Source organism: Monodon monoceros, unplaced genomic scaffold (assembly GCF_005190385.1).
Source record: "Monodon monoceros isolate NGI ecotype Baffin Bay Population unplaced genomic scaffold, NGI_Narwhal_1 Super_Scaffold_12, whole genome shotgun sequence".
In the NCBI taxonomy this organism is placed as follows: domain Eukaryota; kingdom Metazoa; phylum Chordata; class Mammalia; order Artiodactyla; family Monodontidae; genus Monodon; species Monodon monoceros.
In genome coordinates, this window is record NW_021703768.1 from 53369893 (window position 1) to 53389430 (window position 19538).

Consider the following 19538-nt stretch of genomic DNA (forward strand, 5'->3'; position numbering starts at 1 on the left):
GTCAAGTGTTTAAAACCTTGCCTGGCATACACTAAGTGCCTTATAAATGTTTGTGGGGAAAAATATCAGTTCTGCAAGTATCCTTTTATATCCTTTTACATATTAATCAAGACAACGAAGTCCCTGCCCTATGGATATTTGTAGTCTAATATATATATGTACTTGAAAAAGTTGTCTGTTCTGAGCGGCAATATATTGGAATGTTTAAGAAAGTGCCTCGGACCAGACTGCTGTGTTCAAATCACAGTTCTACCACTCATTTGCTGTGTGACCTTTGGCAAGTTATTTGACCTTGCAGATCCTCAGTTTCTTAATCTATAAAGTGGGGCTAATAGACTCTATCTCATAAGGCTGTTGCCAGGATTAAATGAAAATACACATAGATGCTTACAGAGGAAGCAATAATAGCTATTATCATTCTTCCTGTTAGCAATTCAGGTCATGTCCTGCTTCTTTTCTGATGTACTGAAAAGTACCACTCCTCCTCTTTAATGTGAATGGCTTGCTTAAGTCATCATTTTACTTCAGCTGTGGTGAATCAACCACATAGGGGCTCAGATAAAGACCAATACTCCTGACTAGAAAAGCAATTGTGCAGCCCAAGATCGGATTCAGACTGCCCCACTGTGCTCTCTCTATAGCCTTGCTCTCATAACTAGTCAGTTTACTAGAACTGTTCTTTTGCCTCAGCAGGTCTTCACAGCCCCTCAGATAATTCTGAAGTGTCACCATGGAAGCCTGACAGCCAGAGCTGTTTTGCAGTATGACTGTCTATGGCAATGGGGTCACATTATATTTCCTTCCCCCTCATCTTGGGGAGGGAAACTGATCAGGACAAAGCTTTCTGTCCAATATGATGAAGCACTTTGTATGATGTATCACTTATATGTAGATATGGTGATAGCATAAAAGGGCTCATTAGCTGAAGGGGCTTTCAACTCGAGTCCTCCACTTCTTAAGGACGTTTGGCAAGGCTGTTCTGACAAGGAGAAATCTAAGATTCTTGAGGACTCCTGAGCTTGAGGACCTCATTGTTTTCCTGTGACTCTTTCCTCTTCTCCTGTGGCACACTGTTAGTGTAGCACTACCATAGCTTTTGAAAATTAATAATGGAACTATATTATGCATCAATCTCTTGCTTGACCATAGGCTCCTCCAGGGCAGGGCACCTGACTTATTCATCTTTGTATCCCCTGCAAGCACCAGGCACACATCTCAGTCAACATCTGTGGAATTGAATCCGGTTGAATTTAGATCCCAGGTCGCAGTGCCAGAGCTCACAGTAGGACTGGAGCTGAAGGCAAGTGAGGAATCATTTATTTCCCACTGCTGAGTTGACTGCTGGCTTCTGAGATATTCAAGTCACCCCATCACGCTGAAGGCCACCCAGAGAGGGCCTTAAGGTGATTCTATTGGTGCCCTTAGTGAAAGTTCTTTCTCCTAGTTCTTAGAGGTAAGGAAAATGAAGCAACCAGTCCTGCATCTTGTTGGTTTACAAGCCAGGGCTAGGAGAAAGTAAAGTGGAAATGTGATCTCTTTTCATCCTATGCTTAGCTGATGTGGAAAGACAGGCAATGGTGGGCCAGCAGCCCTCTCAAATTCAGTTTTGTCTAGTATCTGGCACAGTGCTGGGCATATTCTTGGTCCTAATTAAATACAGGGGCATAATTTGTCATTTTCCTCCCTTTCAAAAGGTACACGTCTTTGACTTAACTTTTTAATTTACAAACAGAAATAAAGACAGAAAATCGTCTTTTGAAAACTCTCCATGTGTCTAAGCCAGGCAGTCTGCTGAAGCTTTAAATATATTTGTTCTAATTCTGCTCATAGGGAGACAAGACAGATATGACTGTCTCCATTTCCAGTTGAGAACACTGACGCCCAGGGAGCTTAAGTGGAGAATCCGGGATCGGAGATCAGCTCGGTTTGGATGCACTCACTGTACCATGAAGTTTTCCCCTTTCTCCTCCAGCACGCTGGTGGGTGCGTGCATGTGTGTGACTGTGTGTGTGTGTTTCCTTTTACCCTTAAAGCCCAGCTACTTCTCCTTCTGGTCAGTTTCCTGGATTCCACTTTTTGGAAACGAAGTCCAGTTCTTGTCCAAGGTCTCACTGCCCTCTCGGCCATCTTCCCCTGGCGTTCCCAGGACGGCCAGCCGCTCCTTGGCTTAATTCAGAGTACCAGGCTTAGGCTCCGATTCCGGGCTCCATTCCCACCCTCCCAGGGCAGGTGCCTCGTTCCGGTCCCCAGGACCCCGACCCTGCAGCCGGAGCCTCGGCCCCGCCTCCCCTACCTGACGCAGGTGCGCCTGGGGCGCCGTAGCCTCCGCCCACCGGCGTGCCTGCTCTGCCATTGGTTCTCCCGGCTGCCCGTCTCTTTCGCTGGCCCCGCTCGGTCCCGGAGGGGTAGGTTTTACTGGAGAAGCCGCAGTCCCGGCGGCTCGGGCGCTGCGCAGAGTGCGGACCCGCGCTGGCATGTCCCCGCGCGTGGGAGCCCCAGTCGACCGCCGAGTGCGGGAGGCTGCTAACTTGGCTGCAGGCTCCGGGGGCCCGGCCGCGGCCATGTAGTTGCCGGCGGAGCTCTCTGCAGCCCGGGAGCGGCAGCGAGAGCGAGCAGGAGCCCAGCAGTTCGAGGCTTTCCCCGGAGGCGCTGAGTGCGTGCCGCGCCCTCGCCGGCCCTCGGGCCGCACTTTGGGCCCGAGAGGGAAATGGGGGAGAAAGTTTCGGAGGTGCTGGAGCCAGTGCTCCGCGGCTGCAGCGGCCACAGTGCCCGGACTCCCGCTCCTGCGGCGGCTGCCGCGTCCTCGCCGGGAGCTTCCTCTGCCGAGTCCTCATCGGGCTCAGAAACTCTGTCGGAGGAAGGGGAGCCCAGCTTCTCTCGCGAGCACCCGCCGCCGCCGCCGCCGCCGCCGCCGCCGGGCGGCGCTCGGCCGCCCGCCGCGTGGGCTCCCGCGCGCTTGGTGCCAGAGCGTGGAGTCTCCGCGCCGCCGCCGCAGCCGCCGCTGCCCGGAGGAACCGCGCCCCCCGCGCCCCGGGGCAGCAGCGCGTCCCAGGAAGAGCAGGATGAGGAGGTGGGCCCGCCTTCCCTCCCCCCCCGCCACCGCCCCTCTGGTCCACGCTGCCAGGCGACCCCAGCTCTCCATCCCGCACGCGGGTGGTGGGCAGCGCGCGCTGGGGCCTGGAGAGGGGGAGGGACCCCAGATGCTGTGCCCCGAGCCCTGGGTAATGACAGTTAGGAGCTTCCCTGTGGGTCACCGGTTTCCCCATGGCTGTTACGTGTGTGTGTGTGTGTGTGCGCGCGTGTGCGTGCGTGTACATGTGCTGCCTGATAGTGTGCTTCTCCAGTGTCAAAGCAGCAAACTCCGTCGGTCAGGATCTGCTCATTTGGGTCTGTGAATGGACGTGAGCTGGACGCCTGGCTTGTCCCCACAACTGAGACCTCGTTCTCCGAAGTGGGCGTTGCTTCCAACCGTAGCGCTTGGGCAGAGGGGGGGAGTGTGGTGAAGGGACGGTTGTGAGAGGAGAGTGGGTGTGTTGGAGGTGGGGGACGGCTGGCAGCGGTACCCGCGAAGTTGCGCGGCGGAGTTTCGGTTGCATTGGCCCCGGGGTCCCCCGCGGGTGGTTTTGGCTGGTTCCGCGGCGTCGGTCCTCCGGCCCTCGGCCGGCGGCGCTGACTTGCGCTTCTGCATCTCCGATTTGGACTTGTTCCGGGGTGTCCAGATGCGTGCTGGTCGCCAGACTGAATGGGGAACGTGCCCCCTTCTTCGGGGGACTGCGTCCATCCTGGTTTCTTGGAAGAATATTCGTGCAAAACTTGTGGGTCGCGTCCTGACACATTGAAACTATGACTTGGTGTCCTCTCGCCTGTTTTCTCTGGTTTTTTTCTGCTTTTGGAGGACAGTTAAGGAAGCATAAGGTTCTTGGTGTCTTTGATTGGTTGCTTTGGACGTTTCTTGAGGGGAAGTCATCTTGATCAGGGAAAGGCCATAAATAAAACATCACCCTAACAGAGCCTCCTTGTGAAGTTAATTCCTCAGTGCCAGTGTGGTATTTTCTTCCTCTCTGATGCGGTTAGTTTTAGTAATTGTCTCTGTCCGTCAGAAGATGCAAGCTGAGGCCAGTGCTCTGACAGTAGACCCCTGGGACCCCAGCCTGGAGGCATAGACTGGATCTGGCGCAAAGTGAGGGGAGTCAAGTCCTAGCCTGGCAGAGATGGAACAAACCCTAGTGGTGGGCCAAGCCTCTGGCAGTAACCAGAACCCATTCCCCAGTGCCCGGAGGAACGCGAGGATCCTGGACAGGTGCCTGGAGATTTGCTTTCTAGAACTGTCTCTGCTTCTGAATTGTGAGATCTTGGATGAGCTGATTCCTCTGAGGTCAGTTTAATAATCTGTAAAATGAGGGGTATGACCAGTGAACTTCAAGGTAAAGTTTATTTCCACACGAACCCTCCCCTGATCAGGAATTTAGGATGGATCCAAAGTGCAGGTTGATCCTAGGGACAGGGTGCCAGGAGTTAAGCTGAGCATCACACCCAGCACAGAGTTACCTGACCAAACCCCCAGACTAAACCAGTGTTCTCAGTGGTTGCATCTCCCTCTGAAAGATGCCATGCATGTGCTGGCGTACTTACCGAGATGAGCACAGTGGCCACTGGGCAGTAGGGGGTATGACCCAACGTAATGATTTACCACTAGATTCTAATATAGTGTTGCCATCGGTAGAGAAGATGGTAGAGTTAGTTGCCCTATGTTTTCTGCGTAGCTAGGAGGGTACTTCATGATACACAACATGGTCTTGCAGATCCCAGGTGGGGGAAGTCAGGAACTTCTCACTTTTGATCCCAGTCCTGTAGCTGATTTATTGCCTGGCCTCAGGGTGACAGTGTTTTATTTTCTTGGAAGTGGATGTAAAGATAGCTTATTACACAGGCACTGCAGTGAGGAATGGTTGATTGAAACACATATTGGAAAGTGGAATGACTAAATAACATTGGTCAGTATTTGTGAAATCTCAGAATTGGATGTAAAGTGATACAGTATTGCAATTTATTGTGTAACTTAACCTGTGGCAGGGGATGCTGGAAATTGTCCATGAGTGGAAATCTTGACTTGCTCCGAGAATTTTAAAGAGAAACTAAAACTGTGGAGTAGAGAAGTTATAGCTTTGGTGAGAGGGGTTGAAGTCCAGTGCACATTTTCTGGCTCTTACACTGGTGCCAGTATGGTGCAGGGGTTCTTAGCCTTTGAGAGAGTGTTTTGGGTCTCTTTGAGAACCTAATGAACGCTCTCCCTCCTCTCCTCAGAAAACGGGCACCACTATAAATACCATTCTAGCAGGTTCAGTGAGGAACACTGGGTTACACACTCTCAGTTTGGTGGAAAGACCTGGGTTTGATTCCCGCCTCTGCCACCTTAACTAGATGTGAGGTATGGACCACTCAGCTGATGTAAGGCCTGATTTTTCCCCTCTTAAATGGGAATAATAGCAATAGGGTCATTAGGCATTTTATACATGCCACCTAGTTTAATTCTAGTATAGTATCTAACATTTAGCATGGAGTGCTAAGTAAATATTAATTTTTCAAGTTCATTTGTGATTAAAAATGTTGTGAAAGGAGGTACAAGTTTGGGCTGGCTTATTTTATTTTTGCATAATTAATCTGCTTCCTACTTTCAGAGAACCTGAGGCCTTGTCTATACTGTTTATTACCACTTTTTTAGTATTAGCTGGGAAACAGTTTTTATCTGGATCAGGTCGCATTATGGGAAGGCACTGTTAGCATAGTGTTAGTTATACGGTAGTAAGGCACCGAGTAGAAAGCCTTGAGGGAAACCCATAAAATGGAAGGAGGTTCATTTAGATTTAAAAATTGTTAGGTCTGGCTTGGGAGACTCATTGTCTTCCAGTTTTTTTTCAGTAAGTTACTGCATCAATTTTTAAAAAGCAGCAAAATTCAATTTCCTAGTGTATTATTGCAGTGCTAATTTTTTGGGCACCCTTGTTGAAGCTGCTTGCATATACTATTAATGTCAACAGTGTTTGACCTATTTCATATTTTATCTTACTGTCAATATTTGTGTAAACTTACAAAGTCTCATAGACTTAAATCAGCCCTTTAAGCTTTTGGTGTCTTAAAAACAATACTTTACCATGGCAGTGATTGTAGTTTTTATGTACTTAATAATCAAACACACGAGAGAGATAGTACATGGTTTTTTGTTTAAATAAACTGCATCTCACTTAACCCCTGATAACTCAAGCCTGTGGATTTGGGGGGTCTCTGCAAGTTGAGGGTAATGGACTGTGTTTCGGATAGTCATGATGATCTGGATTGGAGGAGTGTCCCTCTAACATTTCTGAGATTTGCTCTTAGGCGCTCTGCCCTGTCCCTTCTCAAAGCACCTTCTGATAACTCTCATAAAGTACTCAGTGCCGTTTGCTGTGTGTCGATGAACTCATAAGGGCAGGAATTTTGTCTTTGTGTGTTTAGCACAGTGCTTCTAATATATTAGTAGGGGCTTAGTACATATATGTTGAATGAAAGAGGAAAAATACATCTTTGAAAACGGTTGCACATTTGACTGAAGGGTGACCATGTGTGTATTGTTTTGTCTGTTGTGAATTATGCTTAAACCTCTAGATCTCTTATCAAAAAAGCTTCCTAAATCTCAGTGAAAATATTATAAGCAGTTTTTCCAGGTAAATTTTGAAGAAAGTCAAATCAGTGAGGACCCACTCACAATGCCTGTGCAAGACTTGCGTATTTACTCTGCTTTTTACTGTGTGTGTTAGAACTTGAAACTTTCAGGGATTCTTAGAACGGCAGAAAAAAGGCTTATTAGCTAAAAGGATTTTCAACTCAATATAAAGAGTCTAATTTTTTTTTTTTGTGTGTGTGTGGTGTGCGGGCCTTTCACTGTTGTGGCTTCTCCCATGGCGGAGCACAGGCTCCGGACGCGCAGGCTCAGCGGCCATGGCTCACGGCCCCAGCCGCTCCGCAGCATGCGGGATCTTCCCGGACCGGGGCATGAACCCGTGTCCCCTGCATCGGCAGGCGGACTCTCAACCACTGCGCCACCAGGGAAGCCCTAGTCATCCATTTTATCCACATAGTGTATACATGTCAATAGCAATCGCCCAATTCATCACACCACCACCACCCCACCACGGTTTTCCCCCCTTGGTGACCATACGTTTGTTCTCTACATCTGTGTCTCAATTTCTGCCCTGCAGACCGGTTCATCTGTACCATTTTTCTAGGTTCCACATACATGTGTTAATATACGATATTTGTTTTTCTCTTTCTGACTTACTTCACTCTGTATGACAGTCTCTAGATCCATCCACGTCTCAACAAATGACCCAATTTCGTTCCTTTATATGGCTGGGTAATATTTCATTGTATATATGTACCACATCTTCTTTATCCATTCATCTATCAATGGGCATTTTGGTTGCTTCCATGACCTGGCTATTGTAAATAGTGCTGCAGTGAACATTGGGGTACATGTGTCTGTTTGAATTATGGTTTTCTCTAGGTATATGCCCAGTAGTGGGATTGCTGGATCATATGGTAATTCTATGTTTAGTTTTTTAAGGAGCCTCCATACTGTTCTCCATAGTGTCTGTATCAATTTACATTCCCACCAACAGTGCAAGAGGGTTCCCTTTTCTCCACACCCTCTCCAGCATTTGTTGTTTGTAGATTTTCTGATGATGCCCATTCTAACTGCTGTGAGGTGATACCTCATTGTAGTTTTGATTTGCATTTCTCTAATAATTAGTTATGTTGAGCAGCTTTTCATGTGCTTCTTGGCCATCTGTATGTCTTCTTTGGAGAAATGTCTATTTAGGTCTTCTGCCCATTTTTGGATTGGGTTGTTTGTTTTTTTAATATTGAGCTGCATGAGCTGTTTATATATTTTGGAGATTAATCCTTTGTTCGTTGATTCGTTTGCAAATATTTTCTGCCATTCTGAGGGTTGTCTTTTCATCCTGTTTATGGTTTCCTTTGCTGTACAAAAGCTTTTAAGTTTCATTAGGTCCCTTTGTTTATTTTTGTTTTTATTTCCATTACTCTAGGAGGTGGATCAAAAAGGATCTTGCTGTGATTTATGTCAAAGAGTGTTCTTCCTATGTTTTCCTCTAACAGTTTTATAGTGTCTGGTCTTACATTTAGGTCTCGAATCCATTTTGAGTTTATTTTTGTGTATGGTGTTAGGGAGTATTCTAATTTCATTCTTTTACATGTAGCTGTCCAGTTTTCTCAGCACACTTATTGAAGAGGCTGCCTTTTCTCCATTGTATATCTTTGCCTCCTTTGTCATAGATTAGTTGACCATAGGTGTGTGGGTTTATCTCTGGCCTTTCTATCTTGTTCCATTGATCTATATTTCTGTTTTTGTGCCAGTACCATATTGTCTTGATTACTGTAGCTTTGTAGTATAGTCTGAAGTCAGGGAGCCTGATTCCGCCAGCTCTGCTTTTTTCCCTCAAGACTGCTTTGGCTATTCGGGGTCTTTTGTGTCTCCATACAAATTTTAAGATTTTTTTGTTCTAGTTCTGTAAAAAATGCCATTGGTAATTTGATAGGGATTGCATTGAATCTGTAGATTGCTTTGGGTAGTATAGTCATTTTCACAATATCGATTCTTCCAATCCAAGAACATGGTATATCTCTCCATCTGTTGGTATCATCTTTAATTTCTTTCATCAGTGTCTTATAGTTTTATGCATACAGGTCTTTTGTCTCCCTAGGTAGGTTTATTCCTAGGTATTTTAGTCTTTTTGTTGCAATGGTAAATGGGAGTGTTTCCTTAATTTATATTTCAGATTTTTCATCATTAGTATATAGGAATGCAAGAGATTTCTGTGCACTAATTTTGTATCCTGCAACTTTACCAAATTCATTGATTAGCTCTAGTAGTTTTCTGGTGACGTCTTTAGGATTCTCTATGTATAGTATCATGTCATCTGCAAACAGTGACAGTTTTACTTCTTCTTTTCCAATTTGTATTCCTTTTATTTCTTTTTCTTCTCAATTGCCCTGGCTAGGACTTCCAAAACTATGTTGAATAATAGTGGTGAGAATGGACATCCTTGTCTTGTTCCTGATCTTAGAGGAAATGCTTTCAGTTTTTCACCATTGAGAATGATGTTTGCTGTGGGTTTGTCCTGTATGGCCTTTATTATGTTGAGGTAGGTTCCCTCTATGCCCACTTTCTGGAGAGTTTTTATCTTAAATGGGTGTTGAATTTTGTCAAAAGCTTTTTCTGCATCTATTGAGATGATCATATGGTTTTTATTTTTCTAATTTGTTAATATGGTGTATCACATTGATTGATTTGTGTATATTGAAGAATCCTTGCATCCCTTGGATAAATCCCACTTGATCATGGTGTGTGATCCTCTTAATGTGTTGTTGGATTCTGTTTGCTAATATTTTGTTGAGGATTTTTGCATCTATATTCATCAGTGATATTGGTCTGTAATTTTCTTTTTTTGTAGTGTCTTTGTCTGGTTTTGGTATCAGGGTGGTGGTGGCCTCATAGAAGGAGTTTGGGAGTGTTCTTTCCTCCACAGTTTCTTGGAAGAGTTTGAGAAGGATGGGTTTTAGCTCTTCCCTAAATGTTTGATAGAATTCACCTCTGAAGCCATCTGGTCCTAGACTTTTTTTGTTGGAAGATTTTTCATCACAGTTTCAGTTTCATTACTTGTGATTGGTCTGTTCATATTTTCTATTTCTTCCTGGTTCAGTCTTGGATGATTATACCTTTCTAAGAATTTGTCCATTTCTTCCAGGTTGTCCATTTTATTGGCATAGAGTTGCTTGTAGTAGTCTCTAAGGATGCATTGTATTTCTGCAGTGTCTGTTGTAACTTCTCCTTTTTCATTTCTAATTTTATTGATTTGAGTCCTCTCCCTCTTTTTCTTGATGAGTCTGGCTAATGGTTTATCAGTTTTATTTATCTTCTCAAAGAACCAGCTTTTAGTTTTATTGATCTTTGCTATCGTTTCCTTCATTTCTTTTATTTCTAATCTGATCTTTATGATTACTTTCCTTCTACTAACTTTGGGGTTTTTTTGTTCTTCTTTCTCTAATTGCTTTAGGTGCAAGGTTAGGTTGTTTATTCGAGATTTCTCCTGTTTCTTAAGGTAGGATTGTATTGCTGTAAACTTCCCTCTTAGAACTGCTTTTGCTGCATCCCATAGGTTTTGGGTCGTCGTGTCTCCATTGTCATTTGTTTCTAGGTATTTTTTGATTTCCTCTTTGATTTCTTCAGTGATCACTTCGTTATTAAGTAGGGTATTGTTTAGCCTCCGTGTGTTTGTATTTTTTACAGATCTTTCCCCCCCCACTATTATTGTGTTACTGTTGATTTCCTCTTTTATAGCTGTTAGCAGTTGCCTTATGTATTGAGGTGCTCCTATGTTGGGTGCATATATATTTATAATTGTTATATCTTCTTCTTGGATTGATCCTTTGATCATTATGTAGTGTCCTTCCTTGTCTCCTGTAATATTCTTTATTTTAAAGTCTATTTTATCTGATGTGAGTATTGCTACTCCAGCTTTCTTTTGATTTCCATTTGCATGGAATATCTTTTTCCACCCCCTCACTTTCAGTCTGTATGTGTCTCTAGGTCTGAAGTGGGTCTCTTGTAGACAGCATATATATGGGTCTTGTTTTTGTATCCATTCAGCAAGCCTGTGTCTTTTGGTTGGAGCATTTAATCCATTCACGTTTAAGGTAATTATTGATATGTATGTTCCTATGACCACTTTCTTAATTGTTTTGGGTTTGTTTTTTAGGTTCTTTTCTTCTCTTGTATATCCCACTTAGAGAAGTTCCTTTAGCATTTGTTGTAGAGCTGGTTTGGTGGTGCTGAATTCTCTTAGCTTTTGCTTGTCTGTAAAGCTTTTGATTTCTCCATTGAATCTGAATGAGATCCTTGCTGGGTAGAGTAATCTTGGTTGTAGGTTCTTCTCTTTCATCAGTTTAAGTTATCATGCCACTCCCTTCTGGCTTGTAGAGTTTCTGCTGAGAAATTAGCTGTTAACCTTATGGGAGTTCCTTTGTGTGTTATTTTTTTGTTTTTCCCTTGCTGCTTTCAGTAATTTTTCTTTGTCTTTAATTTTTGCCAATTTGATTACTATGTGTCTCGGCGTGTTTCTCCTTGGGTTTATCTTGTATGGGACTCTCTGCGCTTCCTGGACTTGGGTGGCTATTTCCTTTCCCACCTTAGGGAAGTTTTCGACTATAATCTCTTCAGGTATTTTCTCGGGTCCTTTCTCTCTCTCTCTTCTCCTTCTGGGACCCCTATAATGCGAATGTTGTTGTGTTTCATGTTATCCCAGAGGTCTCTTAGGCTGTCTTCATTTCTTTTCATTCTTTTTTCTTTATTTTGTTCTGTAGCAGTGAATTCCACCATTCTGTCTTCCAGGTCACTTATCCGTTCTTCTGCCTCAGTTATTCTGCTATTGATTTCTTCTAGTGTAGTTTTCATTTTAGTTATTGTATTGTTCATCTCTGTTTGTTCTTTAATTCTTCTAGGTCTTTGTTAAACATTTCTTGCATCTTCTCGATCTTTGCCTCCATTCTCTTTCCAGGGTCCTGGATCATCTTCACTATCATTATTCTGAATTCTTTTTCTGGAAGGCTGCCTATCTCCACTTCATTTAGTTTTTTTTGGGGGGGGGTTATCTTGTTGCTTTATCTGGTGCATAGCCCTCTCCCTTTTTATCTTGTCTATGTTTCTGTGAATGTGGTTTTCATTCCACATGCTGCAGGATTGTAGTTCTTTTTTGTGGGGATGTCTTTTAACTGTTCTATTAATGATGTGAGTTTGAAGACTGCTCTTAATGTTATGCATAGAAGTGTAGATGAATGTCTGGTCTTTACTGGTGAAGAGAATAAATAACAAAGAGCAACCATGAATTCAGTAAAACTTTTCACTGAATTGGTGTTTTATGAATAATAGAAGCTACATAATTTGAAAAGAAGAGTAGTGTGTAAATCTTGGCATGTTTATTATTGAGTCTGCTTTTGACTCCCTGCTTCAATAAGAGCCACAGGTTTAGAACGTCAGTCAGCCAATGTATATTGACTCTTGGGAAGCATCATCTTGGGTACTGAAAACACGAGGGTGGACAAGACAGAGATAGTTTTGACTTCACAAAGCTTCTAGTGTAGTGGGGGAGATAGTCCCTAGTCATAGTGGCTAGCCACATGAGTTTTCATTAATTGGTTCCCAACGTGGTAGATGGGGAACAGCCTCTGAGGGAGTGTGCACCTCATCTCCCCTGGGAGGTGGGGACTGCCTCACTGAGGAGTTATTGGGGAAGGGCAGGGACAAGAGTAATGCAGGTAGCAGAGGGAGCGGTGCGGGTCTGGGGGTTGAGGACTCTGGGTCACGTGTGTGGAGCCGAGGAGGGCATGGCCTGGGGGGACGCTGGAGAGAGAAGCAGCAGCTGGGTCATGCACACCTTTTGGACTTTATTCTAAGGCACCGGGAGCCACCGAAGGTTTGAAGCAAGGAAGTGACTCCATCGGATTGGTGTTTTGGGAAGCCAGGCAGCCTGGAGCCCACCTGTGGGGAACTGCAGGTGTAGCTTGTTGAAATGTTCCAGGTTATCAGGGAGCTAATGACCTGAGAAGAAGCCATCTTAATAAGCGATGTGTCCGCGGAACTGGGGGCTCATTCCTGGTGGCTCAGGCGTCCAGGAAGTGGAACAGGGTCGAGAGAACACCTTCGTGTGGCTATTAATGCTGCTCTTCACTGCTGTGTTGCCTTAAGCCTAGTATTTGTTGAAGGAAAACCTTTAATGATGAATGGAGACAGAGAACAGGGCCTTGCGAATGCTCATGGCCACAGTCAGTTGCAGGGGACGTTGACCTGAGGTGAAAGGAAGAGAAATTGCCTGGAGGCGGTGTGACATCCTCTGGTGGTGGGAAGTGTGGTGTTTGTGAGCTAACACGCATTATGAGAGTCTGGCTTATTTGCTTGGATGTTCCTAAAGAACGTAGGGTCAGAGTCAGGGAAGGGCTGAGGCTTTTACCCTTTCCACCCCGGGTCTGAGGTATTCTAGGAAATGTCAAATGTTTATATTTCACCAGTGTTTCGGAGCCAGTGACAAAGGCTGACTCTCTGTTCCCTCAGACTTAGTGGATACAGTGTATGAGTCCAGCTGTTTTTCATTTTGCCCCTGCAAGGAAGGGTGTGGAAGCACGTTAGAGTACGGGCTGTGAAGATGGTAAACTGCAGCAAGAATCCTGGTAGAAAAGTTCTCACGATGAGAAGGGTCCATAACCTGGTGTTAGAGAAAACTGAGCGGGGTGTGTGTGTGTGTACGTACAGGTACGCATGCGCCTGTATATCTAAGAAGAGATATTTGTCCTTTTTAGATGGAAGACACCCCAGGCCATGTTAAAGCATGGTCGCACATTCTGTAGTGTTGCCTGGAAAGGACTTGTGCCCCCTCCTCCATCCCTTCAGACCAGCAGCCAGTGTTCCCTACTCTGGGGTCAGGGTCTGTAGTCTGTATTGCCTAAGGGTACAGACCAGTGTTCCCAGTTCAGCCACTTATAGGCCATGTGCCTTTGGAAAGGTTATTAATACTGAGAATGTTTCCTTGTCTGTAAAATGGACATGCCAGTATTTATTGCAGAGGGTCGTTATGAGAATTAATGAGGTGTTTTATATTGAGGACCCAGCATGATTCCTGGCATGTAGTATGCATTCCATGATGGTGTTTGCTAATATGACTGAGTATGGAAAAGCTGGTTGATGCAGAATATCAGCTCCATAGCCAGGAATAATCGGAAGCCTAGACGTCCCTTCCCTGACGGATTATGCTACCGGCATGGTTTGCTGGTGGTTCTGGGAGGCCCTTTCATTCATAAGTAGGTAGATATGTAGCATAGCGATCACTTTTAAATTCATGGACACAGCATTTCTTACCATGTACTAATAGCAAAGCCTCATGGTTCATTAACTCTTCTGTAGACACGATCTCTCTTTTGCTCATGGAACCTACTGTTAGTGATCATGTATTAAATGATATCCTAAAAGACTGTGAACGTGCAAATTACTAGCTATGCCCAGGGATTTAGTAAGAAGACAGCATGTCACCCCTGTGGTGAGGCTGGTGACATGACCAGGTACTTCATGATGATCTGGGGGCTGAGAAGGGAGTAACAAGGAAATCAGATGATTTTCTGGAAGCCAACTTTGGTTCCTGTAAGCATCGGGTGGGGAGGCAGGTGGTCCAGGGGCCACCCCAACTTCACAGAGGGGAAATCCGTTAGACATGTGATAAAACTACTAAAAATGCAAGAACTCATGTATGTGAATTGTCCGACAAAAAGTCTGTTATGTCCCTTTGGGGCAATGTAAACATTTCAATTTTTTAAGGCAAAATTGCAAAAACCTAGGAGTGCTTTTGATATAACTCAGATAAATGCTGGTGCAGTGACTGCAGGTCGTTTTCCCTTCCAGCAGCCTGGTGCTCTGCCCTGTGTACCTGTTTAGGTTGACATTTACACAGCTTTGCATCTTTTAGTTCAAGGATGACTGTGTCCTTTTGTGTCTCTGATATTTAGCCCAGTTTCTTATCTGGTCCTATTATTTTGGGGGTAGAGCATAAGATCAAATACGATTAAGCAGAAGTCTCTTTCTCCAGCAGCTTGTGTGCACTTGTTTCTTTCCCTGTCTTTGTCCTTCTCTCTCACCTGGTTCAGAATTCCTGGAAAGGATTGGACAGTAGTCACGTGTGTTTCCAGGCTTAGGAGAGAAAACCCTTAAATGTGAAATGTCAGTTCAGGACCGTGGTCAGCGGTACACAAACATTCAAGTCACATTTAAATGTATAGAACTTGTGTGAAATTTCTGGTTGCTTCTCCAACTTCTCTTAATGAAAAGCATTCACTGCTTATTTAGTAATTTGAATTCATAACTAGGCACATGTGTCTGTGAGACAGCTTATAAATTTGTACCCTAGGCCTGTACTCTTTTGCTAGCCCATCAATTCTCCTCTTAGACACAGTCCATATATTTTTGATTATGGTGCTTACTTCCACTGAACCTTTCAGCCTGAATGCTCTGTATTGATATTGGGGGCAGGGGGAGGTGGAGGGGAGGATGGAAATACTGACAAATTGGCTTCCTTTTCTTAACTAATTTCATAGGCTATGGTGTGGAAAACGAAAATTTAATTTTAACTTTCTTGACTGTTTATTTTTGAGGTGTTTTCAGTGGCCAACAAGCTCACAGGTGCACCCAGTTTAGTGTGGGTAGCTGAATATACATTCACAAACTCACATCAGGTGTGTGTCTTTTGGCCTCTGCCTTAGTACTTGGTCAGCTACTTTTTTAATAAGCTGAGAAGTTAGGTATGTAGTTCCCTCCTGGTTGATGATTTTGTGCCTTTCCAAGTTTGTTTTAAAAATAATATCATCATATCTTGGGGTTCTGGTGTTAATGTGTGTCATAACTGGCATTTCTTTATACAGAGATGGATGTACCTTCTGCAATGCAGGAAGGGTCCCAGTGCCTCACCAGTGGTAGGGAAATAAAGTAAAATTGGGTTAAAATTGGTGGTTAAAATGTTATGTCCCTGTACACTGTCCTTGAGACTTATATTCTCAGAAATTACAAATTTAAAATTGCTTCTTAGGGCAATCATTGCTAGGTAAACTGCATTAAGGTATTGATATAGAATGCAGTTATGATGAAATCCATTTTGTGTATAAAGGTTAAGTGATTATTTTCACAAAGAGGTTCTTTATGAATAAATGGATTCCATAGGAATGTGTCTAGCTCCTATACACTCAAACTCACAGAATTTGCTTTGTCACTCCCTTGGTTTTAGCTGGAGTGATTAATTGAAAGCACCTGAGGCTTAATTGAAATCATCAGCCCAGGGCAGCTCTGAGGCTACTCACTTAGATGGAGCCAAGAAGAGATGGAGAGAGTTGCTCCAGAGAAAAGGGCAGTCCCAAATGTTTGGAGAGAAAGGACCCTCAGAAAGTTTTACTTAAGGAGAACTTCAGACTCATCTCAAATGAGTAGAGTACAAATCAGAAAGACCCAAGAAAATGCTGACCTTCCTGTTCTTGTGGCTCTTATGAGACTAGTTAAGTTGAATCGCCAGGTTAAGCCAGTGTAGCCTTAGTGTAAACACTGAGTGAGCATGTGTGAGCACGAGAGAGCGAAGGAGAACGAGAGAAAAACTGCTTGTCAAGTAAGGAAAGACTATCTTCTCTTTCCCCTACGTTTTGGTACTTTATGTGTGTTGAAATCTTACCTTTGTAAATTTTACTTCATGTACCACTTTATTTCTTTGGGATTTCTTGTTTTTTTGTTCTATAGACACTGTTTCCCTAATAAGCTACCGCGGTTCACTGTTGTTTGGGAAGAGGAGGATGGTCCAAAATGTGCCTCTGAGACCTTTCAGGACTCGCTTTAATCCGTGGTGATGGCGGGTCCTAGCCCTGATGTGGAGTCTCTTAGGAGGACAAGAGATAACATGGGCATTCTCACTGTGAAGTCTCTTGGTTTTCTTTATTATAATGTCAATATCACTTTGACTTTTCAAGACTTCTGCTTTTGAAATTAAAACATTTCTACTTGGAAAAAGCTGAGGGCAACGGTTTTAAAATTAATAGAATAAGACCTGTTGGGAAGAGTTAGACTGACAGAGTAGCAATGTGACAGTTGTGTAACCTGCTACAATCATACTGTTTTAAAAAATTATTTCTGAGCCATCACTTTCTGTGTGTTAGGTTGCCTGTCATTCTGTGTTCTAAATCATTCCTGTTTCTTTCATCCCCTTTTTTATATATAGCTTGGTCATCAGAATTTTAAAAAGAACATCACAAATCACTTTGGTTGGAAGAGTGTAGTAAAACCTTTGTTAAACAGAATGTTTGGGGGAGAGACTTTTTTTTGGTTACTCAGTTTTATGATTCACTGAAAATTAACTTGAAAGCTCTTTTGTTCTCACTTTGTTGTTTACCTTTTTTCTTATAATTTCGAGGTGTGGTTTTCCTGCCTTATTTTGTGCTGAACAAGTTAGCTTTTTTTTGTTTTTAATTATTGGACATATTGTAATGCTTTAGGGCTCTCACTTTGGGTATCGATCACCTTTGAAAACTATTGAAGATGGAAAAGCGCATAAGAAGTATAAAATTGCATGTGCTATTAACAAATAGTCTTTATTTCTTTAACTTTAAAGTTGAAGTTAGCAAAGTACTTTTTTTCTGAGGGTTGTGCTGCGTTATCTTTGTTCCTGGGTTATGCCAGATCTCGTATATCTTATTAAAATTTGTACAGTACTTAACCAGTTTGCACAGGATTTCCTGATACTATTTCAACTGTTCTCTCCTTCTCATTTTGTACACACTTCTTTTTGTAGTATAGTTAATAGTTTCTCTCTCCTTCACCCCACTAGACTGTATAACGTTGAGAGGGTCACTTAGCCACAGTATGGTAGTGTGGGCCAATTGAATTACCAATTAAGCTTAAAAAGACTTTTGTAAAAGTTGAGTAAATGCACGTAAAGCACTCAGAATGGTGTCTTGACACAAATATGCCTTGATGGCAATTTGGGGCAATACTTATTATTATCCACTATATGTCCTGTCCATTTGGCATTAAGAGTTTGAGTTAAGTATCTGCAGAACTTTTAAGGTCGGGGGAAGATTTAACTCGTGGCCTAAAACCCAGGATCATAGGTTTAATGGTCTGAGTGGGTTTCTACAAATGAAGTTTTGACTATAAACCAATTCTTAATTTTCTGTTAGCGTTGGGAAACCGTATTCTGTTAAGTTGTTCACTACCATCACACTTGTAGCTCTAAGCCATTTTTGGCCACATGTTTAAAGGAATTATTTTAATTGCTGATGAAATATTGACAACTATCCTTAAAATTTTAACAGTGATCCTGGGCTGTATTCATTAGTGCTCAGGATAAACTGCTGTCAGTGGAAATGTCAGGAATTCTGGCAACTTTGTCAGGGCTGGATAAGTGGTGATGTAGGAGTTGGGAGTTGAACTGTGCCTTGGCTCCTTGCTGGGCAAGGAATTAGCCTCCATGGTCTTCCTTGTGTGATGAAAGGCGGTCCTTTCTGCTCCAGTTTTTTATTTCATCTTACTATAGAAACATTGATTTAAAAATTTAAAGTTGTCATCAGTATATAATTTGTTACAGAACTGTCATTCACATTTGTCTTTTGATGAATTTGAATTTGCGAATAGGCACATGCTTAAACGTACAGAAGAAATAGAGTTTACGTATATGTTCTGCTTTTGTTTATCTTTTAAAATTATTTGGTATGTTTCTGTCAGTCATCATGAATACATGTTGAGTGTGCTCTTACCTCCCAAACCTGCAAACTCTGGATAACAAGGTCACTTTTGCATTTTTCTTGATGCAGTAGCACACTGTTGTGTGTACCAGAAATTACTGTTGTAGGTGAAATGATAAAGATGGTTTTTTGGTGCTAGCTCTCAGAGACTGACTGCAGAGTGGGATCTTTTTCCCTGAGAGCATCCGCAGATCCTTAGATGAGTAGCAGAATTTGCTTATTCACAATAGCCTCCAAAGAGCAACTTGGGTTTGGAATTTGCTTGCTGCCTGGAATTACTCTGGGGCACATGTCCTGTCAAAAGTCTGTCAGTCCCATGTTCTAGACCAGAAACCTTTTGATTTTTAAAAATCATCCTTTCATTTAAAAGATGTGTATGAGCTCTGCTACCCTGGGCAGCCAGGGCCCTCTTGTACTGTTCTGGATCTTAGCCACCCAGCCCTTGTAGTGGACTAAAGTTTGTTTGCAAAGTTAAATCAGAATCTATAGGGAGAAATTACTTTTTACCAGTGTGGTGATTTTTTTTTTTTTTAAACCAGAGGCTGGCAGCTCCAGCCTAAGCTGTTAGCCTAAGCTTTTGGGATTTTTTTATAAGTTCGTTTGAAAGTCAGTTGCTTGCAGAGTGTGAAGTCCCATAGAGACGTTTTGAATGGTGATTTGGTTTCCTGATCAGCCTACAAAAGACTGATTGACCCCTAGAATGGAATGTAAAGTCCGAGAAATGGGATAATAATGCTAGAAATGGTGAAGGAAGTAGAATTTTGGATTTGAAAGGTCAAAGGCTGCTTAGCATCCTGTTTTATCTAGAGAGATAAGTATACCTTGGCCAGAGCAGGTACCTGAGCCCAGACCTTCTGATCTGTATCTGTTCCTGCCAGCTGGAAAGTGTCACCTCTAGCTTTCTGTCTCTAACATGAAGTTCTTTTTGGGGTACTGAGGGGCAGTATAACATCTTCTTGAGGTGGATGACTGTGGCACAAGTAAACCTTGGCTGTTCTCAACATCTGAACACCTGAATGAGCAGGGCCCTGCCCTCCCAGGTGTTCTGAGTTAGTGAACAGGTGAGCTTGGGGAGCCTCCACTCCATCCACATGGTAGCTCTGGGTATCCTCCTGGAGGTGTGGCAATGACCTTTCTTTGTCTTTAGGGCACCTACATGGGTGCCCAAG

At 43.4% G+C, this 19538-nt stretch overlaps 1 protein-coding gene across 2 annotated transcripts in view; it reads left to right on the forward strand.

Moving 5' to 3' along the window:
* Nucleotides 1–2707: 2707 nt before the first annotated feature.
* The window catches only part of MAST4 (microtubule associated serine/threonine kinase family member 4), a 568502-nt gene continuing 551671 nt past the window's right edge, over nucleotides 2708–19538 (forward strand). For both annotated transcript variants that reach the window (XM_029218029.1, XM_029218025.1), the window contains exon 1: nucleotides 2708–3070. In XM_029218029.1, coding sequence (XP_029073862.1) covers nucleotides 2708–3070 — 363 coding nt within the window. The remainder of the gene's footprint in view (nucleotides 3071–19538) is intronic.